Source organism: Colius striatus, chromosome 2 (genome assembly GCF_028858725.1).
Source record: "Colius striatus isolate bColStr4 chromosome 2, bColStr4.1.hap1, whole genome shotgun sequence".
NCBI lineage: Eukaryota > Metazoa > Chordata > Aves > Coliiformes > Coliidae > Colius > Colius striatus.
In genome coordinates, this window is record NC_084760.1 from 120,508,124 (window position 1) to 120,536,071 (window position 27,948).

The 27,948-nt window shown below is 38.8% G+C and overlaps 1 protein-coding gene across 16 annotated transcripts in view; it reads left to right on the forward strand.

Moving 5' to 3' along the window:
* Positions 1-27,948, forward strand: part of CCDC88A (coiled-coil domain containing 88A) — a 77,956-nt gene that overhangs the window by 22,417 nt on the left and 27,591 nt on the right. For 12 of the 16 annotated variants that reach the window (XM_061989321.1, XM_061989322.1, XM_061989323.1 and 9 more), the window contains 16 exons: positions 499-568; positions 5,022-5,080; positions 6,585-6,668; positions 7,217-7,357; positions 8,486-8,655; positions 11,905-11,986; positions 12,445-12,603; positions 13,049-13,195; positions 14,113-14,257; positions 14,950-15,134; positions 17,248-17,385; positions 19,833-20,903; positions 21,761-21,888; positions 25,737-25,878; positions 26,473-26,649; positions 27,169-27,330. In XM_061989321.1, the coding sequence (XP_061845305.1) occupies positions 499-568; positions 5,022-5,080; positions 6,585-6,668; positions 7,217-7,357; positions 8,486-8,655; positions 11,905-11,986; positions 12,445-12,603; positions 13,049-13,195; positions 14,113-14,257; positions 14,950-15,134; positions 17,248-17,385; positions 19,833-20,903; positions 21,761-21,888; positions 25,737-25,878; positions 26,473-26,649; positions 27,169-27,330 (3,060 nt within the window). Of the gene's footprint in view, positions 1-498; positions 569-1,222; positions 1,297-5,021; positions 5,081-6,584; positions 6,669-7,216; positions 7,358-8,485; positions 8,656-11,904; positions 11,987-12,444; positions 12,604-13,048; positions 13,196-14,112; positions 14,258-14,949; positions 15,135-17,247; positions 17,386-19,832; positions 20,904-21,760; positions 21,889-25,736; positions 25,879-26,472; positions 26,650-27,168; positions 27,331-27,948 lie in introns of those variants that run through there. The other 4 variants (XM_061989324.1, XM_061989310.1, XM_061989315.1 and 1 more) reach the window with 2 other exon arrangements.

A 27,948-nucleotide genomic window follows, 5' to 3' on the forward strand; every position in this document is an offset into this window, starting at 1 on the left:
ATATTGAGGATTTTCCCAGCATAACTGCAGCAAAAAAAATCTCTAGTTGTCCTATCCATGTTTTGGTGAGGCCACTAAGACTATGGACATTGAATAGAGGAAATCCATCTTTTGTAGTATAAATGCAACTTAGAGCAAGTGAAGTAAGCATCTCTCAGTAAGCTAGTGAGAGAAACATGAACACTAGTAACTTAAAGTTTTGCTATGTTCTGACACACAGAATCTAGCTGGCCTAAGATCCATAAGCCAGCTCCTAGCCACAGGAGGAGTTTACTGTGTTGAGATGATATGCAAACCAATAGAACGAGGCTTTTGTAGACGTGATTCATAGTTCTAAGTTGTTTTAAAATTAGAATCCAAATAATTAAGTATTGAACATGGGTAGTTTTAAGACCTATTTTAAACTTCTGGTGTAATACTAACTTCTCTTTAGTGGTGGTTATGTTTGCTTTCATTCAATACACACCATTTAAATAACGTTTCAATTAACTTTTCTAGGAGACTTTGCAGCAGCTGATCATGATGTCTTTGCCAAATGTATTGATAATTGGCAAAAATCCTTTTTCTGGTAAGTTTCTTTTTAAGTGAGATGAAAATGTGTAGCAGTGTAATAATCTGTATTATTTCACTAGACATAAAAGTCATGTAGGATTGAGCCTTTCACCAAAAGATTGTGTCGATCTTTTTAGCAAATAAGTGGTTTAATAATGATGAGTAACTTTTGGTTTTGTTCTCACCAAAGGTCCACACTTAACAAAAATGTGTTCTGTCCAAAGCACATCACTAGCTGCCAGATTTATACTGAAACAAAGGGCATTTCCCAGCAACCAGTGAGCCACTGATCTGACAAAGTATAAGTTTCATGTATTCCCGACTTTCTTTACCTGTGCCACCTTGAGAAAATTGTCAGTTCAATGCATCTCACTTGATCCAACTTCTAATCCTTGTTTTTCCTTCCCCAAAACTCTCCCGCTCCTCTTGCATCATTACCTGAAAAATGTTGCGGTTACCTTCTTGCTTTCTCCCCTGAACTGACGCTGTCTTCTCCATACTCCCACCTTCTCTGCTTCCAGCTCTGAGAGTTGCAATTTTCAGACCAAGAAAATTAGCCTGTGTGGACCCAGCTGACTATCCACAGCCACTTGGGAATCTCTGCACCATGCTCTCAATTCCAGAAGCACGGAGCAGACACACCTGGCCTGCATGGAGCCACTATGGATTGGGCAGGATTTATTTACTTGGGTCTAATGTGTCCCAGGTGTTCCACTTCTGATGTTCTAGCATCTCAGCAGAGAGGTTAGGAACTGCTCTACCAGGCTGTGTAGCTTCCCCTGGCTTGTTTTCTTTATTTAAGATGTCTTATATGCCATGCTTCCGTGTACGTGAGACAAGGTTTTTCTCATGAGCAATAAGACCCATGTGTGTTACCTCGCTTTTCAATTGCAGGGTTCATAATGTTGATACTTTCCATATCCCATCTGCATATATCCCATTTATGTAGGTACCTTGATTTATTTATTTTTACTTTCTGCTTTTGAATATTGCTGCTTTTGCTTCTGAGGTCACAGCCTTTTAAGTTTTTATGTGTGTAGATGCTGTAAGCGCTGATATGCATCAAGAAGTGTGAACGTGGTCTCTTTTTGCCAAAGCAATAGAATGCATCATGCTTTTTATCTTTAGATTCCAAATTTTCTTAAGGTTTCCAAGACTCCATGGATTTGCCTAGAGAGCAGATGTAGTGGAAAAACAGGTTAAAAAAAAGCCCCAAGTTGTTTTTGTAGTGACATCTTTTATTCTCTTTAAGACATTGAGACAAAATATGTCTTAACAACATTGATATTATTTTAAAATGCACTACAAAACCCCACAAAGATAACTCAGTATCCAATTGTGTGTGTAAAAATCTGTGCTTTAGTCATGAGTAAGAAGGCTTCTTCCTGCTTTTGTGGTTTGGCAACTGGAACCTCTGGTGGTGGATGCGTTGCTCTCCTGTGGGGATGTTGCTGGATTTGTGAGGAAGTGCAGACTTTGCTATAGCATAGCCCACTTATTTAAACCAAAATTGTTTTGTACAGCCAATATTCTTGATGATGTTTCAGATTCCTGCCCAAGTTCATCGTGGAGTCTGATCTGGATCAGAAGATAGGCCTGTTCTTTTGGGTTCCAACCAGAACCTTTTCCCTTTGACAGTTAGGACTTCTTCTGCTGTTAACTTGGAAGATGACTTCATCCCTACAGGGATTTTTAAGCTGGCTTTTCTTTGGTGGGCAAGTGTAGCAACATCAAACCTCAGTGACCTTTTGAGACGCTGTGTAGATATGATTGCATCAAGACAAGCCCCCATAGTAAAAGTCTGTTCTGATAACAATTCAGAGTTGGTTCAGATCAGCTAAAGGCTTTAGCTGTGATTTTTCTCAGGACTGTCTCCCAGTTTTTTCCCTTTGGTGCTATTTTACACTTAAGAAATGATTAGTAGAGAAATACCAGTGGATGGTGAATTGCAGAAGGCAAGGGCAGGTGAGATTTCAGGGAGAGAAACGTGTTTGACTATCAGAGGCGTTTGGCTAATCAAGGAAATGCAGACAGAATGCTGAATTTGAGCTTTGGTAAAAAAGAGGTCATCAGAGAATCAGAAACATTTCAGTTGAGCTAATTGGCAGGAAGCCAGTTTGAGGAGAAAACTGGAGTAGAAGAGCTACAGCCTGTGACTGTAAATGTTAAGTTAAATTACAGAGGAAAAGGAGAAAGGAGATGATAATGCAAGGAATGTTCTTTAATGGCGAAGAGGAAAGTTAAACAAGTTCATATTTCTGAGGGAGCAAGCTAAGGGAAGATAGCAGGCTACAGAGGGTGTGAAAGTCAGAGATAAGAGTGAATGCAGGGAGTATCAAAGGATAGGGTAGGGACAAAGTCGAAACAGCAAGTTAAAGGAAGTAGCAGAATGATCTATTTCTGTATCTGTGATTGAGAAAAAGGAAACAAACATACAAGATAGCTGGTAGCAGCGAGGAGCTGAGGTTTTTCAATGTTTTGCCATGTTCCTTCAGGAAATGGTGGGGAGAGACTTGGCTTTTAAAAGCCAGTCAAGAGATACTGAAGCAGTGTGAAAACGGGCATCCAAAGAGGAGGTCAGGGATTGCTTGTTTTTTCAAGTGTGATGAGTTTTGTGGGATAAATGAATGTAGGATGGAGGGTGTTGGGATTGATTCCTTTTACTACAAGATTCTGGTTAACCTTTATGGATTAAGGTAGACAGCCAGGTGGAATTCCCCTTCTTTAGCTGAAGTAGTGTATTTCAGATGGAACATGTTCACTGATGTTTTCTAATTCTATGTAAAAGACTTCACAACTTGAGTGTTTGGGATACAAGAAGTCTATATAAATTATTAAAGCTCTCCCATTTGATTTCATGTTCTTTTTAATGTATCTTTACAGTAACTTCGTACTTGACAAACTTCTTTTGAAAAATTTAAGTATTGCATTTGGATTATACATATCTCCCTCTAAAAGAAGCAGACTGAGTTAATGTTGAGAAAAGACTTTCTACTTAATATTGTAATGCACAGAGAGCTGAAGCCATGAAGAAGGTGACTTTTGTCTCTGCTTTATGGCAGTAGGCTTGACTCTCTCCTGAAAGCTAACCAAAGTCATTAAGAGTTACATATCCTTTTAGGGTTTTTTTCTTGATTTCTATTTAATTTCGTTTTTTTGATCAAGATTCCTTCATGTCTTTAAGTTTTTGATAAGGCTTGTGCGTTCACTACAAGATACTGTAGTGAATCAAATCAAACAACAACTTTTCAGGTGTTTAGAAATGAATGGTTGCATCTTTCTTGTGAGGAAGATGATCCAAATTAAACTCAGTTGCCCAGTGTAGAAGTTTGCAAACTGCCATTTCAGAAAGAAGGTTCTGGTTGTGTTTTCTTTTAGATGCTTGTAATTGCCTTGCGATCGTTGGAGACAATCTTCCATTTCCAACCGAGTCCTTTACAGACAGGGGCTTGAGTAGCTTAGGTCAGGGTCAAGAGTGACTGTGCATACCTTAGTCCGTGCTAGACATTGTCTGTTTGCTGTTTGGACTGAGAATGAATCTCTTGGTATCGGTAATAGTTCTGCCAGCTGTGTCTCAGAGCACAGTTTTGCAGAAGAAAAGTCCGTTTTCTACCCAGACCCAGCATTATTCCGTTTGGCAGCATAGCTTTTGTCTGCTTGGCTAACAATGCAATGAACTGTTGGCAGAAATCCAGAGTATACTGTAGAAAGGGTGCTATTAGGACCCTTTTATTCCTAGGTAGCCCAAAGGATAGTGTTTTCTGTTTCAATAAAGCAAAATGATATGTAACTACATAAAGTTTAATTCCAACTGGCCTTAATTTTCTTGCCATCCTTTATTTTCTTTAAGACATATCTATTCTAGATACAGTGTGTATTTAGTAGCAGGGCAAGGACACTTGGAGTATAAAAAGTGAGATATGTCCTTACTAATTTGTAAACAGAGTTCTTTAAGCTTCTCTAGGACATTAATATGCTTAGGGACAGATTTGGAAGTACATTTTGATTTTCAGATGTGCAAATGAGTATCTGCTATAGCTTTATGTAAAATAATTTAAAGGAACTTGTCACCTCCCTCTTACAGCTTGGGGGTGGCAAATAATGTAAGCACTTGTGTAAGTACCTTGAGACACCTGAGGTTAGCATTGGAAGTGTGATTGTAGATGTCCAAAGGGCTTTTGCAAATGTCAAGTTTTGCTTTAGAAAGGGCTGAAGTTCTGTATTTTCCATTTGTTACCACTGTGGATGTTAAGCTCTGTGTTAATACTGAAAGTTGGCAGTTAAATGGCAAAAAAGGACTAAGTTGAAAGCTGGAAAGACGGGGTTTTCTTCATATTTTTGTTCTCTAAACCAGATTAATGTGAATTACATGAAAATAATGAGAAAACCAGATGTTTTCTGTGGACTGGGGAAAGAAACTCAAATTCCTATTTTACACATGTCATTTTTTTTGTTCTTACTTTCCTTAGAGCCAGGTACTGAAGAAATAAAAAAACTCCTCCTCCTTTTACTTGGCTGTGCAGTTCAGGTAAGTTTAACTACATTTATATTTGTATGGAATGGTTTAAGTGTTAACAGTCTCTTCCCTTAATGTTTTATTACTGGAGGTTGTAGATAACTTTAACTTTCCTTCCTCTAGTGGTACTGTTGCATTCAATGAAAATCTAGGTGTTCTTCAAGTTAAAAAGCCTACAGCTCTGCACCTCTAATGATTTATTGTATCAGTATAGCACACAGTGTATGTAGGCTTTCAAATAGTTTATTAATGATCATAGTGTTAATTGCCTTGGCATGGTAAAGAAAGGAAGGAAATGGTGAAGTATTGAAGAATTCTCTTTACTCATATCTTACTGCAACAGTTTCATTTTTTTTACACTCCTTTGATGGACTGCTGTTGTTAGTCTGTACAATTCAGCTAATTAAGCTGAAAATGTTGGTCAGTCATGTTCTTAAATAGGTAACTTGGGCACCAGCTTGGCACTGAAAAATATACTGTCATCAAATTTGAATAAGTAGATACTAAGTCTTGAAAGCTGTAACTGTCATAAACCAAGTGCTTATTGGTCAACAAAATTACTGGTTGATAACTGGCCAGGATCTCAACTGGCTTGAGAGTTGGGCAGGAAGGAACCTGCTGAGGTTCAACAAGGACAAGTGCAGAGTCCTGCAGCTGGGAAGGAACAACCCCCTGCACCAGCACAGGCTGGGGGTGACCTGCTGAAGAGCAGCTCTGCAGAGAGAGACCTGGGAGTGCTGATTGATAATAAACTAAATATGAGCCAGCAATGAGCTCTCATGGCCAAGAAGGCCAATGGCAGCCTGGGGGCATCAAGAAGAGTGTGGGCAGCAGGTCAAAGGAGGTTCTTCTCCCCCTCTACTCTGCCCTGCTGAGCCTCATCTGGAGTCCTGTGGCCAGTTCTGGGCTCCTCAGCTCAAGAGGGACAGGGAACTGCTGGAGAGAGGCCAGTGCAGGGCCACCAAGATGATCAGGGCACTGGAACATCTTTCATACGAGGAAAGGCTGTGGGACCTGGGGCTGTTTAGTCTGGAGAAGAGGAGACTGAGGGGAGATCTTACTAACATTTATAACTATCTAAAGGGTGGGTATCAGGAGGTTGGGACATCCCTCTTTTCTGTAGTAGCCAGCAACAGGACAAGGGGTGATGGGATGAAGCTGGAACACAAAAAGTTCCACTTAAACATCAGAAAAAGCTCTTTCCCTGTTTCAGTGAGGGAGCCCTGGCACAGGCTGCCCAGAGGGGTGTGGAGGCTCCTTCCTTGGAGGGCTTCAAGCCCCACCTGGACACGTTCCTGTGTGACCTGATCTAGGTGACCCTGCTTCTGCAGGGGGGTTGCACTGGATGATCTCTAAAGGTCCCTTCCAACCCTACCATTCTGTGATTCTATGATAACATGATCATTCTAATTTTAGCTTTATCATTTGTGACTTAGAAATGCAAAGAAAGAATGAAGATACATGTGGAGGTTTATAAATCTATCTGTGTATATCAAAGAGCTTTATTTCTTTTTAGTGTCAGAAAAAAGAAGAATTTATTGAAAGAATCCAAGGTCTGGATTTTGACACACGAGCAGCTGTTGCAGCCCATATCCAAGAGGTATATTGTCATTTGGGGGGGCTTTTAATTTTTTTGGAGGTAGAATATTGTGTTGTAAGAAGATTAATTTCATCTGTGCAAAACCAAGGAAATCAAATATGTGATTTGGGTTTCCAGTGGTTGTAGTAAGCAAAAAATGTTTCTTTTTCAGTTGATTAACAAAATGATTTTGTGCTGAAGCTCTTTGGGGTTACACTTTTCAAGCAAGTGGGTTGCTTCAAGAATGTCTCTGAGTTACAGCACGTTTAGTTTAGTGATGATTTCATGTGCAAACTTCTTTATAAAATAATTCCAATCCCATGGATCTTGTGTGTAATATATATTATGGAATAGTCACCTCTTGCTGTTTATTTTGCCAGAACTACGAGGTGCTTCCAGGTAGATAATAATCTGTTCCATTACATGAATTCAATCCATTTTGAATAGTTTTTTCATACCTCAGCCGGAGAATTTAACACATAGAATTTCAACTTTATTTACTCTGTGCTTCCTTTCTGCTCTTACAGTTTAAAAGGGATGTTTTTTCTCTTCCATTCCATTCCATGTAGGTAACTCATAATCAGGAAAACGTGTTTGATCTGCAGTGGATGGATGTCATTGTACTGACACAAGAGTATGTTGAACCTCTGTTGAAAAATATGGCGTTGCATTTAAAAAGACTTATAGATGAAAGAGATGAGCACTCAGAGGTATGGACGTGGTTTGTTGGGTACAAGAACTATCAAGAAACATTTTTTTTAAACTTACACAGCTTATTATTTTTATAACTACTAGTTTAATGTGTGTTCTGTTAGCATAGTTCAACAAGGGGTCCTTGCTGCCAAAAGATTGTTTCAGGTAGTTACGGTGTGTATTCTAGCTGTTGAATACTGTGATGAAGTAAAAAAGATGATAGAGGATCTTTTTTGTCTAACTGGAGTCTGAAACAACTTTAAATAACATTTAAAGTTTGTAGTTGGAAACAGAAAATCCAAAGCTGTATCATCTGAAGTTTCTAGGACGCAGTATCCCATCCGTTGGCAAGCCAAACACTGAACGGTGACTGTTACACGTTACTGTATGCTCTTGTACAGATTTGAGTGAACTGGAGCAGAATCCATGCTAGGAGAGGAGGTTTTACAAGCTTATCGTGAGGCACAATCCTTGTCCTGTGTGAGAATCAAGAAACAGAAAGGCATTTCATAAAAGGTGCAAGTTATGAATCATCTTGATGTTCTCAGATTTACCCTTCAGTGGAGTGTGGTGGATATGTTGATGTTGCAGGTATTCCTTTGCCAGTCAGCAACTGTCTTTCCAGGGCACAGCTTTGATTAAGAGTGAAGCAGAAACTTAGGTGTGAGAGGAGAGGATGTGTGGTAGTGCTTTTTAGCAGTGCAAGGGAAAAGTAACTTTAAAATACAAGAGATCTTTGTATCAGAACATCACCTTTATTTATATGACCAAATAGGAATATTCCTGTAGGTCTGATGGTTTATTTAGCTGACAAGCACACTGCTGTCTGCTGAAGAGCCCCAGATTCTGTAGAGGTTTATATTTATCCTCATGTTCAAGGAATTGATGCCCATTCCTTATGCAGTCCATTCTGAGCACAGTAATTGTGTGGCCTTAGAAGTCTAAAGTGGAGTAGCTGAGGAATAGCCAAATGGTAGCGTTAGATAGGTGTGACAGTTTGCTTTAGGTGTAGAGGAGTACGTGGGGCTTCTCACTTACCAAGTGTCAAAACTTCCATTATTCTTTGTTTCTGTCTTGGCTTTATTAAGGCTGTGAATGATTAGTTTCTGACAAAAATCACTCTGAATGCAATTCTTCTCTCTCAGACTATCATCGAGCTCTCAGAAGAGCGGGACTGTCTCCGTTTCCTACCTCACGCATCAGCAGCACAATCACCTTGTGGATCTCCTGGCATGAAGCGCACTGAGAGCAGACAGCACCTGTCAGTGGAGCTCGCAGATGCCAAAGCAAAGATAAGAAGGCTTAGGCAAGAGCTGTGAGTACATGCAGACTGTGGAAGTATGGTAGAGCTTTAATATGTTGATTTTGCACAATTATTTCCAATGTTAAGTGATATTTTTGAATGCTTGTTTTTGTTACTGCACCCCAGGAAGCATATTTTTGGCATACAGGCGTATTTATAGACCAGTGTGATAAATACAGCTTTTCATCTGTGTTTGTCTTAATCTGTATTATGAACTATATTGGTGTTTTGAGCATAAACATACAGAAATCAGTGAACTACTGCTGTGGTAGTTTCGTATCTTTTTGTACTCTGAACTGTCTGGAAAACTAACCATGTTTGAGCTGCCTCTTGGGCATGTTACAATACAGTGATGGGCTGTTTGCATAAATTACATGTCTTTTAGAAATACTCACAGCTAATGAAATGCAGCCTTGCCTTTCTCTTTTACGTACTGTTGTTTCATCAGCAAGTTCTTCGTGCTTCCTCTATTGTTTGTTATCATTAATGAATGTCTGACTGTGGTTTTAATAGATCTGTAGTTGTGTATGTTTCTAAGAGAATATCTTGTCAGTTTTGGGGTGACACACTCAAGAAGGATTACGTGGGACAGGCAGGTAGGGACTGGAAACAAGAGCTGTGTCCTGACTATTCCAGGGTTAGTGGCAAAAATGGCCTTTTTAAAAGGAGATGGTTCTGTAGTGATTCCTTCTGGACGGCACAATTAAACTGCCTGTCTGATTCATGTTGGAAACAGAGTAATAAATAGTCTGAGGAATAATGCAATTTGTAAAATGAGTAAATTTTATAGCTTGGGTCAGTTACAATTTCTTAGTTTCCAGCTTATATATTCATCCAACTCCTTTATTCATCCAGGTAAGGGAGTGTAGTCTTCTCCCCGCTGTGCTGACCTCTTAGCTAAGGGGTGTGTTCTGCTTCTTCACCTCATCCAAGTACTGTGAAAAATCAGTCCCATTATAACAAAGATCTTTGTTTTTCATATTCTAATTAAAACCTTTTTTATCCCTTCTGTTTCATGAAGAGAATTGATTCAGTATCAGTGGATACTTTGTCTTCATAGTCTAGGAACAAATCTGAGCAGCAGTGAAGAGTTATTTGAAGAACAACAATAGGCCAGTGGAGCGTTTCTTTCTCCCTGAGTGCAGTGTTTTAGCAGTGAGGTGTATGCAATCTGAACTTGACATACAAATGCTAAATCTGAAGAGATTCAGTATGTATGATAACTGGCCTAGAGTTTAGAAACAGCATAAATAAGGATTTTTTAATCCAGTATATCTCATGAAGGGAGGAGACATGAAAATACATTCCAAGTTAAAGGTAGTATGAGTCACAGTTATTAGCTCACTGGCCTGTTCTTATCAGTCTGTTGATCAGATCATCTTTAGCTGGTGGGATTAAGTATCTGGTTGATTTACTCAGAGAATCCCCTTCCCCCATTACATCTTGGTCTTCATGAAGAATAGAGGACAAAAAAAGATGGCTTTCTTTTTCCCTGATGTCTGTATTATCATGTGTCTACTGAAACGAGCCCGCCCAGGATATTCTATAAACAGCTGCACCAAGAAAATTAGTGAAAAAATTGCTGTTATTAGTTTGATTGGCAGTTAATAGATAGCCTAAACAGTGAACACTGCTATGTTCTGTATAATTTAGTACAATCCCCTCTAGTCTGTAGCTGAAGCATGCAATTAGGGCAACAGTGATGGCTCAGAACATCTCACATTTTGCACTCCATTTGAATTCAGTTCGTAAATAAATTTCCTTGATGCGTAGCAGCATATCTAAAATCCTAGTCTTGGATAAATTAGCCTCTGTCTGTAGTATTTGGTATTAAATGCTACATTTATCTGATAAAAATTAAATCAGGTTCATTCCAGAGTTGGAAATACTCAGCTTAAAAATTATTTACATTCTGGTTTTGGCGATGAACCTTCGTTATCTTGTTTAGTATGCACTGCAGCTAGTAGGACTCCATACAAAAGATTGCAGTGCCATATACCAACAGCTGGATGCCAAACAGCTCTTTGAGGCTTATAATATAGAAACCAGAATTGGAAGTGGCACACCTCATTTTCTATATTAAATGCTGTCTGTTTCTAAATGGAAGAATAATAGAGGAATATGAACAGAAAAGTTGTAGTGGTCTAACAGAACACATTTGTATTGCAGTGTGGTTTCTGAATACTCAGGGTATAGTTGTAGAGTCAGTGACCTTTTAGAAACAATGTATGGTTGCAAAAGATCAGTAATTGTGAGACTGGCTTATTTTTAAAGTACTTGTTCTAGTTTTGTTTAAAATAAATATATTCTTTTTAGTATGATTTCTTTTGGGTTGTATTCTACACTTTAGCCCATTAAATTCTCTTAGTCTTCCCTTTTCTCCTGCTTTGTTTCACACTTGTACTGCAAAATATGCAATAATATGCTAACAGGTTTGACTATGCAGGGTGTCTTTCAAGGGCATACAGTTTTGCACAGGGCAGGTTTTTTCTGCTGTGAATATTGTTGGTTCTGAAACGCAGGTTTAGTTTGAACATTAGGTGTTCTGTGTCTTTGTGAGAACTGAGATGGAAGTGTTAACTGCCAGTTAAGAATGAGTCCTGTAAGAATTGTACTACTCTGTTAAATTTGTTTTCATTACAGATTTCTGAATAGACTAAAGCAGGAACTGTGGTGTTTCCATAAATTTAAAATTCATTATGCAATTCATAGAATTAATAAGATTATTAAGCATTATCTTCTTTTAATGGATAAAGGCACCTGAAAACCTCAATTCTCCTCTAAGAAGAATTACATAAGTATAAAAGTGCTTTTAAGGTTGGCTGTACCTGATCAGTGAGAGAGGATGCATCAGTGGTCGTTGTCTTGTGCTCATGGAAAATATCTGGACCTTTTGAACATGTATTTTAAAGTTACTCTGAGTTTACTTTTGTATGTGCATCTCCTGGTACACATCCATGTGTATTGTCTGGGTGGTTTTTTACCAAAAAAATTCCTTATCACACCAAAAAAAACCTCATTACACCCAAATGTTTTGTGTCCTGCACAAGTAGGAAATCTCAGTGAAGTTTAAAAGAGATGTAGACTAAAACCTAAGGAATAGCTAAAGCATAAAGACAGACCTCAGTTTTACACTCTGACATCCATGAAATTCTGAATTAAAAGGGAAGTCTCAGGAATCTCAGTATTTTGCTCTCAAATGAGATGAAGGTTATCAAGTTTTGTAGTCATCCTGAACTATTTTGTGTTCTCTGTTTTCAGTGAGGAAAAGACTGAGCAGTTGCTTGACTGTAAACAAGAACTTGAGCAGATGGAAACTGAACTGAAGAGACTTCAGCAAGAGGTATTGGTTTTGTAAATCTATTGTTTAAAAACATGTAGGCAAAAAGAAGTTGCCACCACTAGAAACAATTTCTTTTGTATTAGAAAGTATATTTTCCTGCTTTTTTGTTTTAATTTGCACAAAAACAATGGCCTGAAATTTTGTCTGGTCTTTGTGTCTTTGACGATGAGGGGAAATACCTGATTTGTTTATTACTGTGTTGAGTGTATAAAAGGATTGGGGTCATTTGAGAACATCTGTAAAGGAAACCTGCTGTTCTAAAATTCACAGCTGCATACATACTTCTTCTTAAAGAATGCCAATGTGGCATTAGCCTCTAACATTTTTGTTTCTTTACCTTTGTGAGAATTGCCTTGGCTCCCTCTGCATTACCCCAGTTTCAGTAATGAAGCAGTTATCCCTGAGCATATACCATCCAGTATTCTTACTCTGAATTTCTGTGTTTTCCTGTTCTCTAGAATATGAATTTACTGTCAGATGCCCGTTCTGCCAGGGTGTATAGAGATGAGTTGGATGCTCTTCGTGAGAAGGCAATACGAGTCGACAAGCTTGAAAGTGAAGTCAGCCGGTATAAAGAGCGGCTGCATGATATTGAATTCTACAAAGCTAGAGTGGAGGTATGTTAAGGAAAAACAATACCAAATAACAGTCTTTTTTTTTTTTGTTTGCTGTGGCTGTTCCAAAGTTGTTTTAATGACTTAAACCCTGAGGCCTGAAAGCAGTGTTATAGCTTCTTGCTCTAGGTTATATGACAGTATTTTGTGATAAGTTACAGGTTTTAGGTAAGAGACCCGGTGTCTAACGGCATTCAGTTCCATTTGAAGTCAAGTATTCACCATAGCTGCAAACCAGCAAGATCAGTAGGAGCATCTGTTTAGGATATATACTAAGTGTTAAGAAACCCAAGGAGGAATTAATTAAGACTTTCTTTCACCTCTTCTGAGTCGCAAAAGAGTACATGGTGCAGTTTGAAACATTGTTAAAAGGACTTTAGACATGAGGTTTTGTATTAATAAGGAAATACATCTTTGTGAGGTTTTTTTTGTTGCTTAATTCTTGCAGGAGTTAAAGGAAGACAATCAAGTGCTGCTAGAAACAAAGACAATGTTGGAAGATCAGTTAGAGGGGACACGAGCCCGTTCCGATAAATTACATGAGTTAGAAAAAGAGAATCTACAACTAAAAGCTAAATTACATGATATGGAGATGGTAAGTACAAATGGAGGATGCTAAAGACAACTGATACACATGGAATTTCACTTCCATTTTTGATAAAAGAACTTCAGTGAGAATGGTGTAGGAGGTGAAGAAGGTGTGGCTTGATTCACTAACACTTTTCAGATACCATTTCCTACAGTAGCTTTGATTTTGCCTAGGGAAGGGAAAATTGCAAAAGCAATACTTTTTCTTAGAAGCAATACAATCAGATAGCTGATTGTACCTTAGATACTTAGCTAAAAGAGGTTATTCAGCTTTCAAATTCTTGCAATGTAGTGACATGTTCTTCAGAAGATTATTCCCAAAATAATTTCTGATTTTAACCAGTTCTCCTTCAAAAAGCAAATGTTCTAAACTATAAAGACATAGTTTGCATGATTGGTTTAGGTGTTTTTTTGTTTTCTTTAAGGTGTGACAGATTATTACCCATTTTCTGCTAAATGTTGAGAGTTGTAGCTGTAACTTAGTCCTGTTAAAGTAGCATGGACAGGGAGAAGGGTCTGTAAAGAGCCAGGTGGGACACTCTCATCATGGACCTCGTCCTGTAACAGCTCTTTTACATCAAAGCAGTCTTGTGAAATTTTGCTTCTTTGTCTGTTTGGCTTTCATATGTGCTACTAAGCAGTTCTTGTCACTTATGCTCTGTTTCCTGATACTGTTTTTCAGAGTTCACTTATCACAACAAGTAGGCATTGCCATAGGTTATAAGAGATTCTTTCCTGCAGCTTTTTCTTCATTGGATTTTACACTGCTCTTCTAAATTCTCTATAAAGTTTCTCCTCCCTGTCTGACTAGCAGCAAATCAGAAAATGCCTTTTGCATTTCTCTGTGGCATACTGGATACTAAACTTACTTTGTGCATGTTGAGACATATTTTTTTTAAAGTTACATGTGAAATGATTTTTAAGGAGCGTGACATGGACAGAAAGAAGATTGAGGAACTCATGGAGGAAAATATGACTCTAGAAATGGCTCAGAAACAAAGTATGGATGAATCATTGCATCTGGGCTGGGAACTTGAACAGATAAATAGGACTACTGAGCTTTCTGAAGGTAAACATAGTAATGCTTACACTGATAAAACAGAAAATGAATACTTGGAGGCTAGACAGTATTAGGAAAGGACAGGACTTTCTAAAGTACAGAGTCTTTTGTCCTCTGGACATGTGACAGTTTGGGGTTTGGGATTGTTTATGTTGTGGTTTGGTCTTGGTTAATTTTTAGTTTACTCATTCCCACGTGTCCTCAGAAGTACAACCTATGTGATCCTGTGATTCTTGTTCAGTTGCACAGAGGTGTAAAACCTGTCAGTACCTTAGAGTTAAATTGTGTTGCCATCCAAACTTCTAATTCTGTGTTGCATGGTCTTCTTGCTTTACTGTTGTCAAAGTTAAGAAAGATTTGTTAAGGCTACTCAGAGTAACTGTTTGCAGAGACAGCTGTGGTAAAACTTTTGATTCTTCCAGTGTAGCATGCTTGGTCGTACACTGGATCCCACACAAAGGCTTTGGGGAGATTGAGAGATACATCCTCAGTTGCAGTAAACAAATCTCTTCTGTGATCAAAAACTGTAGTATCAGTAGGACATTTCCTCTTATGCATCTGCCAAGTGTTATCTGGCTAAGGCTAAAGTTTTTGGGGGAAGTGTCAAAGGTTTCTAAATCCCCTAGGTCAAAAAATGTAGAGTCCAAGAACTCCAGGTCATGGGTATCTTCTTTTTTAATGGTATTTTTTTTCTCTTACAGTGCCACAGAAGTCACTTGGTCATGAGGTGAATGAACTGACATCAAGCAGATTATTGAAGCTGGAAATGGAAAACCAAAGTTTGCTGAAGACAGTGGAAGAATTACAAAGTGCAGTGGGTTCTGTGGAAGGCAGTACTTCAAAGATTCTGAAAATGGAGAAAGAAAACCAAAGACTTAGCAAAAAGGTAATCATCAGTGTGTGCCTGAGTTGTGTGTCAGTTGCCTAATGTTGCTGGCCATTCTCTTTTTGAAGAGTAATTTCATGAATTGCCTTTATTTTGGGTAAAGTGTTACTAGAGTCTAAGTGGTGTGATGTTGTTTGTTAGTTTATGGTAAAAAAGAAAACCTCTGAGAGTTTTTTCTCTAATGATGCTGTTTTATTAGTGATGTAAGAATGAGACCATTTTACTCAGAAAGGTCTTAAACCAGTGAGGGGAAAAAAACAGTGTGTTAATATTGGGGACATAATAAGGAATGAAAAGGTTTTATGAAACTTGAGAACATTGTGTTTGTAGTTATTAAGCAGGGGAAAGTATGTGGACATGGACACATGAGCCAGGCTTCATCTAAGCACAAAATATGGTCATGTGTCCTCATTCATAATTGAGAGAAGATAGGCCAAGGAATTGATGAGCAAGTAAATGGGAGGAGTCTGTCAGATACATCTGTGCTCATCCAGAGTATTTTTCTCTCCAGATTACATATCTCTAATAGGTTCATTTATTCTAGTGCTATTTATAAAGACTGAAATGGGGAATAATTACAGTGGGGGGAAACATGTAAAGTTTCTGAAGTAGCTTTTACTTCAGCAGATCTTTCAGATGTTAGATTATTCATTGAGTGAGAGGTGATTTTTTTAACAGTAAATTGAAAGCAATCCCTCTTGTATTCCATACTTCCATACTTCTGATTTGTTAAGCAGCCTGTGTGCTGCTTTTGAGTTTCTTTACAGTACCACAAAGACAGCGAAGAGGGTACAAAAGAAAGGGAGGGGTATAAGAAGCAAGCAATAGTAGGTCCTTGTGGTTGTCTGATACTGTTCTTTGGATGTCTGTTTGTCCTTTTTCTCACTTGCCCATAAAAACAACGTTCTGAACAGTGATCACTTCAGCAGAAAGCTTGAAGTTGAACAAAATGGTTGTTCCAAATCCTGTGTGCAGAGTCTACTTCCATCTGGATGTGCTCTCTCTCAAAATGACCTGCTAATCCAGAGCTTTGTAAATAGGAGATACAGTGACCCCAGGAACTGCACTCCTCATGCACAGTTGGGCAGGTGATGGATAAATTTGATTCCCAGACACAGGCTGCATCCATGCTGGGCTGATTAAGCCAGTTACATCTCCTTTGCAAAAACAAATGCCTGGACCCACGTAAAACATGCTTTGGTCTGCCAAGCAAGGGACCAGGAACATCAGAATTTGAGTGGGAGGCAAAACACTGGTCAAAAATTGGTATTCTCATCCTAATTGGTTCTAGCCTAATTGATGCCATGTTTTTTGTGTGCTTCAGAGCAACAATTTGCTTCACAGAGGAACAAATTCCATACTTCTACCTTTATGTACTTTTATTTCTCTGTATTATTTCAGCAGCATTTTAATGTGTAAATTAGATAATTTGTTCCTAAAAGTATTCTCCCTGCCTGGGCTCCACGTTAGGGCTGAACTCCTCTGGGACTGAGTAATGTGGATGATGGACTTGACATACAATATAAACCTTCCAGCAGAGCACTGTTTAAAAATACAATGTGTATGTTGCTTCTAAGAAACTAAAACACATGTGACAGGAATAAAATCACACTTGATTGTTTTTGCTTGTGAAGAGTTTTTCTGTCTGGCCACATTGGGAGTTGGAACCATTTGACAAAACAAACCTGTATGCTTCCTTCCCAAGGAATCACCACAAGTACTTCTTGAAACAGTTAAGTAAGATCAAACAGCATTCAGGCTTTGTGAGTTAAAAGGGACTTGAAGGAGCAATATAAATCTCACTGAAAAGGAATTTCATGAGGAAAAAGAGATATTTGGGGAAAATATCCAGAGCCTAGTGAAATGTGACCATTTTGTTATTGCAAAAGTACTTTATAGATGCAGTCTTCTGAGCCAGGGAGAAAATTCTGTCAGAATTGAATTTACTCCTACAGGAGATAAATTGTTTCAGATAAAGAACAGAAAATTCCTCTTTTTTTACTTTCCTTTAACTCCCTTTATGCATTGCTATAAGAGTGCCTTCAACCCAGCTAAGAGTAATACTGTTGTCATTTTTAACTACAGTTTTTGAACTGTTTTTCTTTCTCCCTAGCTTGAAGAGCTCGAGAATGAAATTAGCCAAGAGAAACAAAGTCTTCAGAACAGCCAAAATTTGAGTAAAGATTTGATGAAAGAAAAAGCACAGTTTGAAAAGACACTGGAAGCACTTCGAGAAAACTCAGAGCGACAAGTGAGTAGCAGACTCAAAAGCCTTAATGCTGCTGTACCATTCTCCTTTTGTATTTTTGCAGGCATGAAGGGATTGTAAATGTAGCAGATTTGCCAAAAGGACATATTTGCAGTGAAATAGCTTGTCTAAGACCTGCAGCCAGTGAGAGGCATGACTCATTTGTAGCTGAGGCTTTACTGGTAGTTTTAGAACTTTTGAGTGTTTTGTAATGCTGCTGTGGCTTTCGTGGGCTGTGCATTTGCTGTAGTTGCTCAGAGGGTGTAGCTCAGCCAAAACAGAGAATTGGGATCTTTGGAGGTAAGCCAGACACCTCTCAGTGGAGGAAAACAGGTTCCAGACAGCTGGTCAGTGTTTGAAGTAATGTCGGAGTATTAATGAGAATTACAGCAGCCAGTCCCTCGAAGGGACCCTGACGAGAGCAGTGCAGCAGAGCTGGCCTGCTGCTCTGCTGCTGACTCTGTTCCTCCTGTGCTGCTCACTCTTGTTCATCTGACCTGGGAACTACCATATCCAGCTTCGTAATACTTCCCTATACTAGATTGTTTTCTAGCTGTGACTTGTCAGTGGGTAGCAGTTTGGTTTTGATTGCGAGAAACTGGCACAAGGGTCTTTGTAAAAGGTTTGGGTTGTGTTTGAGAGAGTATTTAATATCATTGATGTATCTGTAATGGGCACTGACAACTTGTTGCAGAGTGTTTCAGAGGACCTGTGGAAGGCAGCCCCTAGGAAACAGGAGTTACGGAAACTTGTGGGAGTCTCATCTTTAGTAGCCAAGTCCTTCAGAATGAGAACTGTAGTTACCTTCCTATAAATTCCACTGGTACTTGTTGATGAAGTTGACTTTTTTTTTTAGTTTCAGTATTTTGGAACACAGAATACTGTATTTTAAAGTTTAAGGCCCCAGTGTAATCAGTAGATCAAATTCCAGGCTTAGAAAAGAGGGAAAAAAAACCCCAACACTTGGCATTGAAGCTTTATTTTCAATTCAGAAGAACAATGGGGATAACTTTAAAGACAAAATGCCAGCTTGTCGTGTTTAGAAGTGTTCATTGTTACAATCATTTGATTTATATATTAAAAATGTACTCTAGGGGGAAAAAAGGGCTAAAACTTTCTGGAGTAAGTCATAAGTCTCAATTCATCCATTAAGAATATGTGTGTTGGTTTAAATGTGTTGGAGTAGCACTATTTCTGCTTAGGAATATTATTCTGACTTAGATGTCTTTTAGAAACCTGTGCTGAAAGTTACTGGAGGGGGCTGTACAAGGTTCATTTCATGTCCTCAAAAACTATGGAGGCATTGATCTTGATTTTTGTTGGTGTTAAATTTAGATGATAGAAGCAGAATTTAGGGAAAGTGATGACAACATGTTGTTCAGCAACAACCCAGCTTCTGCAAACAAATGTTACCAAGTTGTGGTTTTAGACACCTGTTAATTAGTTTCTCATTAATGGTGTCAGAACAGTTTGCAATGGCCAGAAACAAAGCTGTGGATTCTGTAATTAATAGTTACATTCAGACTTCAATATGAAAGAACAGTCTGTAATTTTCTCACTCTGTTTTTCATCACAACTAGCACTTTTGCTTTGCTCCAAAACAGTTTATTGTTGAAACATCCCTTATGCTGTGTTATTAGTGTATTCTTCAACATGGATTGAAAGTGTTTCCTGCATTTTGCTGCCTGTTGTTACATACCCAAATAATTTCAGATTATTTGGAGTAACTGAGAAAGTCAGGAAATCCAAAAATGAAGATGTAAATGCTGCCTTTGTCTTTTGAAGTAGATGTGGGAATATATTGCCTGTGAAAATAATTCAGTTTGCATGTGCTTTACTGCCTCTGGAATCTGTTTTAGAACAGCATGTTCAAGGGTTCTTCTTAACTCAAGAATTCATATAACTTGGTGTTTCTTCCCAAAATGTTATTGTCTGTGGCCTCCTCCAAATAAACCACCTCTATTCTTCCCAAGTGAAATAAAGACATTTCTGCAGCTCCCACACCTCCCTCCATCTAGAGTTTGGTTTAGAACTTGTGTGCAGATTTGTTCTCTGTGGATACATTTCTCTGGAAATTACAGTATTGAAGAAAAAGAGTCTAAATCTATGTAAATGCAAATGATGCCAAGAAACAGATAGAGCTTTGTTTTGGCTTGTGCTTTGTCACTGTTGTTTTTCTGTTACCTACTAATATCCAAGAGGAAGATATTTGAAGATTCACTTGGACTGACTTTGTGGTCGGTCTCCAGCTTCTGTACATACACAATGTTTGAATGGCTTCAAATAAATACCAGTAGAGTAAGAGATTGTTTTTAAGCTTAAAAAGGAAATACAGTGTAATGTGATTATCTTTCTGTCATTCTATAATAGTGGCTTTTACTTTATATAGGGAAGTAATTACTTGTTGGTGTGTTGTTCACCAAAGTTTACCATTTTTCTACCCAAATTAGATTAAACTATTAGAACAGGAAAATGAACACTTGAATCAAACAGTAGCTTCTCTGAGACAACGCTCACAAATCAGTGCTGAAGCAAGAATGAAAGAAATTGAAAAAGAGAATAAGATCCTTCACGAGTCTATTAAAGAGACCAGCAGTAAGTTAAATAAGATTGAATTTGAGAAAAAACAAATCAGGAAAGAACTGGAACACTACAAAGAGAAAGGGGAGAGGGCAGAAGAACTTGAGAATGAGCTGCATCACCTCGAGAAAGAAAACGAGTTGTTACAGAAAAAAATAACTAACTTAAAAATTACTTGTGAGAAGATCGAGGCCTTAGAACAAGAGAACTCAGACCTGGAAATGGAGAACAGAAAGCTGAAAAAAGCTTTGGATAGCCTAAAAAATCTCACTTTTCAATTAGAATCCTTAGAAAAGGAGAATTCACAACTCGATGAAGAAAACTTAGAGTTAAGGAGAACGATTGAATCCTTGAAGTGTACCAGCATTAAAGTGGCGCAGTTACAGTTAGAAAACAAGGAGCTAGAGAGTGAAAAGGAGCAGCTTAAAAAAAGCCTTGAACTCATGAAAGCCTCATTTAAGAAAACTGAACGCTTGGAAGTCAGCTACCAAGGGCTAGACACAGAAAACCAAAGGCTACAGAAAGCCCTCGAAAACAGCAATAAGAAGATTCAGCAACTCGAAAGCGAATTACAGGATTTAGAGTCTGAAAATCAGACTCTGCAAAAGAACTTGGAAGAGTTAAAAATCTCTAGTAAGCGCCTAGAGCAATTGGAGAAGGAGAATAAGTTGTTAGAACAAGAGACTTCTCAGCTGGAAAAAGATAAGAAACAGCTAGAAAAAGAAAACAAAAGGCTTCGGCAACAAGCAGAGATTAAAGACAGTACTTTAGAAGAAAACAATGTAAAAATTAGTAACCTGGAAAAGGAAAACAAATCTCTATTCAAAGAAATAGTTGTGTATAAAGAGTCGTGTGGACGCCTGAAAGAGCTGGAAAAAGAAAACAAGGAGCTGGTGAAAAGGGCCACCATTGATAAGAAAACCCTGGTCACTCTAAGAGAGGTAAATAGAAATCCCTTTGTGATGCAGAGAAATGGTGGCTTTGAGAAGTTTACAGTTTGTTTTTGTTTGAATCTGTGTAGTGTTAACACCTGTAATGGTCCCAGCTAGGAAAGTGTGAGAGAGTCAGGATTGATACAGTAAATCTAGTGAAGTCTGGGTAAGGGGAGACTGCAGGGAGATCTTAGTATTTACAAATAGCTAAATGGTGAGTGGCAGGAGGTTGGGGCAGCACTTTTTTTCTGTTGTATCCAGTGACAGGACCAAGAGGTGATGGAAAAAAGCTGGAACACAAAAAATTCCATTTAAACTTAAGGAAAAACTATTTCAGGGTGAGGGAGCCCTGGCCCAGGCTGCCCAGGGAAGGTGTGGAGGCTCCTTCCTTGGAGGGCTTCAAAACCAGCCTGGATGAGTTCCTGTGTGATCTGATCTAGGTGGGATCTGCTTTAGCAGGGTGGTTGGACTGGATGATCTGTAAAGGTCCCTTCCAACCCCCACCATTTTGGGATTCTGTGAACAGTATAACCAGCTTGCACTAAATTGTGTCAGGTGCCCTTCGGGCTCTCATGGAGCCTTTGTTAAATAAACATCGTTAAGCTGCTTCATGTTAGTGTTTGTTCTGGCTGAAACCTTCAAATTGGAAGGGGAAGTTGTACAGAAAGGAAGGGAATAAACAGCTACAGTGAATCACATGATAGTTAAAACCATCATACTTGATAAAGCTGAAAGTTAACAATTGGGAGGAGACAACACTTGAGTTGTGTAGTGATGGAAAAGACTCTTGCCTTGGCACTTCTAGGATTAAGACTGCATCATTTTATTGATATGATAACACTGACTGTAATTTTTATCTGTGTGAGGACTTGGTGAGTGAAAAATTGAAGACCCAACAAATGAACAATGATCTAGAAAAACTTGCCCATGAGCTTGAAAAAATAGGCTTGAACAAGGAACGTCTCCTGCACGATGAACAGAGCAGTGACGACAGGTGAGAAGGGCCAGGTCTACCTGGAACGGTGTAGAAATGAGGGACACTTTTATTCATAAAGATGAAATGGTTTCACAGGCTGGTTTTGTACATGCTCTGAGATTCTTGGAACACACTAACAGACCCACAATTGAACTTGCTTTTCTTTGAAGTTAATGTAGTTGATGTGATTTGACTTTCATGTGTCTGTGACAGTGAGTTGCTGCTTTTTGTTACTACAAAGTTTCATGAAGGATGGCAGTAGGTACAGTTAATGTATAATTAAAATGGTTTATGTTCTAGTTAGGAACAGGAGCAGTAAAAGGTAATAGGCCCGAAGTGGGGTTTTTTCCATCTTGACTGCTAGAAACGTGGTTTTTACTCTTTTTTCACATAATGGTTACCTGAAACTGTCTCATTCTTTCCTTAAAACTGTTTCCTTCCAATTCTTCCTGCCTGAAGGAGCTGCATTCCCAGTGACAATGGCTGGGAAATATCCAATACTCGAGCCTCTCCAGAACTTTATACTGGCTCTATCGCTCTGCCACACCTGCCATTATAAAGCAGCTGCTGTCCTGACATCTGTTTCCTCTGCTGTGTGTTGTGTTCTGTCTTATCCTGCAGGGATTTAGGGAAAATTTGGGACAGGACAAAAGCAGACTAGTGTGGGCTTCTAGCCAGTCTTTACTTCAAGATGCTATTCAGTTGTGCTCTCTAAAAAAAAAAGGGTGCTGTTATAATCTGTTATTACCAATGTCATGAACATGTAGATTGATTTCAGGCCTTCTTTATAAAAAGCAAACCAAACCACTGCTTTTTTAATTCAGTTTCTCTTTATTGCTGCCAGAATCCTGCAGGGAGAATCTGTGGCCTCCTCTTGTTCTCTGTTGGTCACTTTCATCTACCTTTCTCAGCTCACAGATGAGTTTTTCTATTAAGAAAAGTCCTCAGAACATGAACTGGTGTGATTTCTTCCAGTTTAAGCATTAATGCATAGCATGCAGTGCATAGTACATGTTTGGTTTGTCCTTAGGTGAATGCATCATACAAAGAAGAACCAATCCTTGAGCTGAGTAGAAGCTTAAACTGCTTAGATGAGGTAGTCCAGACTGAGCAACACTTTCCTAAATCATGTTCTAGATTTGAAATGGTGGAGTGAGTGTTCTCACTAAGGGAGAGAATATTGTTCTGTAAAGATGCTTCTCCAAATTATACTATATCAAGAGGTTTATGAATCTTCATCTGCTTTCCAGGCAGTGGCACTTTTACTTACAAATGATTGTAACTGTAAAGATCAGACATTGTTACACTGGATCTGTAAATTATCATTTGGAAGAAATTTGGAGTTTCATGTCTCTGTGAAATGGGGAGCTTCATCCATCTTGTGTTTAATTATAATCTGTAGTTGAACTTTTAGCATACTTCTGGCACCTGTCATGACCTGTTTCATTTCTTCCTTTGCTTCCAGGTTAGCTGTTTGTGGGAATCACACAGTTTTGTTTTCATTCACTGTCCCTTAGTGCTCTCCTAAGGTGTGGCCTTTTTCCAAGAAGTCAGTGCACTTTGTGTGTGGTGTATGTGCTGTGCATTAAGAGCACAGCCCAGAGCACAGGCTCAACCTGCACTTGGCAAATGTCTGTTGGTGACATTACATCTCTTATAATTGGGTGCTGCTCAGCTGCACCATCGTTAAGAACAGCCTATGTCTAATTCTTTGCAGCAGGAGATAATGCCTGTCTAGAAAGGTGTTCATGGCAAGCTTGTTGTCCAGAAGTGACCACAAAAGCAGATGGAGTATTTGATGGTACAAGATATTTGGATATCAAGCTGGGTATGATGTGCCTATTCAGACTGATCTGTGGGGAGGTGTCCAGTAAGCTTTATAGCTTGCAGGTTACCCAGAACATTATCTAAAGCCTACCTCTGAGCTCTTGCTTGTTACCAAATAGTTTTAGATGTGAAGGTGTTTGGACTCCTACTGTTGTGAGCTTTTTCTCAAACCAGAATGTAGACCTGTCTTTACCAACTTGATGTAGAGCTGGATGATTGTGAATGGGGAATAGTTGTTTTAAACGTGGTTGGTTTGAAATTGTGCTCTGCCACTGCCCTGCCTTTCCATTAGTCTCAACTGTTTAATTCATCCAAAAGGTACTTGGATTGCTTTGTTTAGATTATTAACCAGGAGGAGCATTAGTATTGCTTCAGCAGGCCTGTAGAAAGCTAGGTTTGTGGTGGCCAAAATTACTTCCCAACATGTTTTGAGCCTGTCTCTCTCAATTTGATGGCAGAAATAAAAATGCATGTTTTTTCTCTCCCAAATTGGAGAGAGCTGCTTGTGGGGGTTTTGAGTGCTTTTGATAGTACATCTGAGTGTATTGAGGCCTAAGATGACCATATTTGGTGAGCCAACTTTGAAATGTGTTCCATTTTCTCTTGCTTTTCCAATGTCACAGGCTGCCCAGAGGGGGTGTGGAGGCTCCTTCCCTGGAGGTCTTCAAGACCCGCCTGGACATGTTCCTATGTGACCTGATCTAGGTGACCCTGCTTCTGCAGGGGGGTTGGAGTGGATCATCTCTAAAGGTCCCTTCCAACCCCACCATTCTATGATTCTGTGATTCTATGTCTGTTGTCTTTAGACAAAGGATTTGTGGATTGTGACTCTGAAATATCCACGTCTCAATGACGGTCAGAACATTTGTACTGCTTTTCATTATTTAGGTGTCCAAAGGCAACTGGAGTTTTGGTCTCTGCTGTTAGTCTTTTTCCTTCTTTGTTTTCTGCATAATGGCATGACTCTTCAGTAGCAGAAATTCTTATTTGTAGCTGAATATGTGCTACAGACCAGGATCTTTTCTACCAGCCATAGACAGCCATAGTCCCAGAGAATTACTCATCATACATTAAAATCTGAGATTCTCATCCTTCTGTATGATGCTACTGGACAGCTTTCTACTTATTAATTCTCTTGCCATTGGTCTTCTGCTCCAGTTCCTGGCTAGATGTAATGCCTTTGTCTATTCAGGAGTCTCTTGCAGTCTATTCCGTTCACTAAACTGATACTTCAGCAGTCAAGATGAAAAGGGGGATATTTATGGTTTGATTTATTTTATCCTGATGTGTGGACAAGTGGGATCTTTTTCAGATTCTCAGCATATGTGCAGGGACTTCACTGCTTAAAAGTGATCAATGAGTGTGCTTTTCAGGATTTTCTGAAAAGAAGATGCCGTTCTAAACCAACACATTCTGAATCTGACCACTTCTGAATATGTGGTTTGGGTTTTTTAGGTGCTCTACAATGTTGTAAAATGGTAAAAAATGGAGTCTTCACACATCAGGAGTGCTAACAGTCTGAATCAGCAGCTGGGCTGAGTGAGCAATTTGCACATTCATACATCAAATCAGCACGCAAAGGGCTGTGTTCTGTCTCCTTCCCTAGTGCCTCCTCTTTGTGAGCTGGCAGGAAATAGGAATTGATGAAAATCTTGCTCTCCAAATACTTCACATTCTAATTTAGTTCAGGTCCCCACTGGATTCCCTGGAGTGGAGCCAGAGGAAGAGTGCTGTCATCACACACACACTGATGATGCAAATAAAGCCAGCACCCTCCTGGCGTGGCTGAACTTGGCTTGTTGTATATCCAGCTTGTTTTAAAAGAAAGAAGGATTAAAAAATGGTTTTGACTGTAGACTTCTGTTTGTTTTAGACCCAAGACTTGATATTAATACTGAGATACCTTCATGCTTTTGAATAGATTCAAGTGTTTCTGAGTGTAGCTCTGAGGTTACTGTTTGAGGACCTTTTAGAATTGAAATGCCTCAAATCAGTTGTTGAAATGCTGGCTTTTTTGTGTGTGTGGTGTCATTGATCAGCAGGTACAAGCTTTTGGAGTCTAAATTAGAATCCACACTGAAGAAGTCTCTGGAGATCAAAGAGGAAAAAATTGCAGCTTTGGAGGCTCGTTTAGAAGAATCAACAAATTTAAACCAGCAGCTCCGTCAGGAACTTAAAACAGTAAGAGTGGCTTTTTTTTCCTCTAAGATTAAATTACTCTTCCACCAGCTATTGTTATTTCTACACTTGACCTTTTGTGTAAGACAGCAAAAAATGGGCATTCTTTGAGTAATGTAAAGCAGGGCAAAGCTGTGACAGCTTTTTGAGACTGCAGTGCTGCAGGCCCAGGGTTGAAATTGCACGAGCTGTTGACTTTATTCACTGGTCATTAAATATATTAGGTGAATCACTAATGTGAAGCTGGTTTCATTTGGGATGCCAAAATTAGTCCTTTTCAGTGACACTTTCAGGTCTTCCTTGAACAGCCTGAGTGGACAGATGAAAAGACATCCTTAGACTTTGTTACAGAAATTGGGGGATACAGTTGAAAGCACTGAAGTAAAACAGCAAATAGATGTCTGTTGGACAAGTGTTTGTTAGAATTAAGTTTATCCATATATAATTTGTACATCATCCCCCCGAACATACACAGAAACCAAATGTACAGGTGAAGTAACATAGCACTTTCTGTTCTCTGGGGAGTGATGTGGTCACACAACCATTCACCACCTCTAAAAGGGGAAATTCTAAATGAGTCGTCCTAAATCGTTCCAGGTGAAGAAGAACTATGAAGCTCTCAAGCAAAGACAAGAAGAGGAAAGGATGGTTCAGAATTCTCCTCCAAGAAGTGGAGAAGACAATCAACCTGTCAATAAGTGGGAGAAAGAAAATCAGGAAACTACTAGAGAGTTATTGAAAGTTAAAGATAGATTAATCGAAGTGGAAAGGAATGTAAGCTCTATTTCCAATACTATACTGACTTTAATTCTTTCTTGTGAGCTGTTCCAGTAATAGAAATGAGAGTATTAATACAAAGTGTGCAATTTATCACCTGGCTTACATACCAAGCAGAATCTGAACTAAAGATAGTTAATGAAGCAGCTGGATTCTGCCCCGAGGGATGCTGTGTCTGGCGTTTAAATGGAAATGTGGAAACCTGAATTTGCCCTTTTGAATCCACAGATACCTCTTAAATCCCTCTTACATAATCTTTATTTACATGAGCCATAGAGATTTCTCCAGTGTTTCTCCAGAAGTGCACTATTAGTTGCCCATTTTCTCCATCTTAACCTGAAGTGATGATACCACTGTGTGTTACTTTGTTACATAAGGTGGCTTACAGTTTTATTCCACTCTATAAATCTGTGCAAAGTCATACTGCTTTGTTTGTTTGGGAGAAAACAGGATTTTTTCTTGAAGTTCAGTGAACAGCTGTGAGCTAAAATTTTCTGTTGTCTTTCATGTTGAAAGAATGCTACGCTGCAGGCAGAGAAGCAAGCACTGAAGACACAGTTAAAGCAACTTGAGACACAGAACAGCAATCTGCAGGCTCAGATTCTTGCACTTCAGAGACAGACTGTTTCTCTACAGGAGCAAAACACAACTCTACAAACTCAAAATGCCAAGCTACAGGTGATTTCCCCTTCTCTCAACAATAAAATTGAAAGGTTTTTCACAGGAAAGCTTTAAAGCCAATGCAAATAATGTATTTTAAGTCATGTTTTGCTTCAGGTGCAGATGTGGAAAAGAGCAATGTGTGAATAATCTGCACTGAGAGCTGTCACCATTTTGTTTGCTGATCCATAATAATGTTTCTAGAAGTTTTCATCCTTCCTGTTTGGTCAATGTAAACTCTTGTGGCTTTATACATAGGAGTAGATTGTTTTATCCAGTCTTCTAAAGTCATTTTGTTAAACTTCTTTTTTCCCTGTAAATTAGGTCAGGGAAATAGTGTGTCCAAAGAGACTTGAGGAAATTTAGTGTTTTATCTATTTTTATAGAGCTTAAAAATAAAGGTAAAATACAGACTTGAAAAACAAACCCCACCTAACTCTTTGAAAACCACATAAAGGTGTGAAAATTGAATTCAGGTAATCCAGAGGCAAAAATAGGTAATATGTGGCCATGGCAATTATAAAAATGGTTGCCCACAGTCTTGCAGCTCTTACAGCCAAAATTCAGATGTTGTTCTTCACATTTTAATTGGGTTATTCAATAGATCTTTTTTTCCTCTGATAAATGAGATGTTAA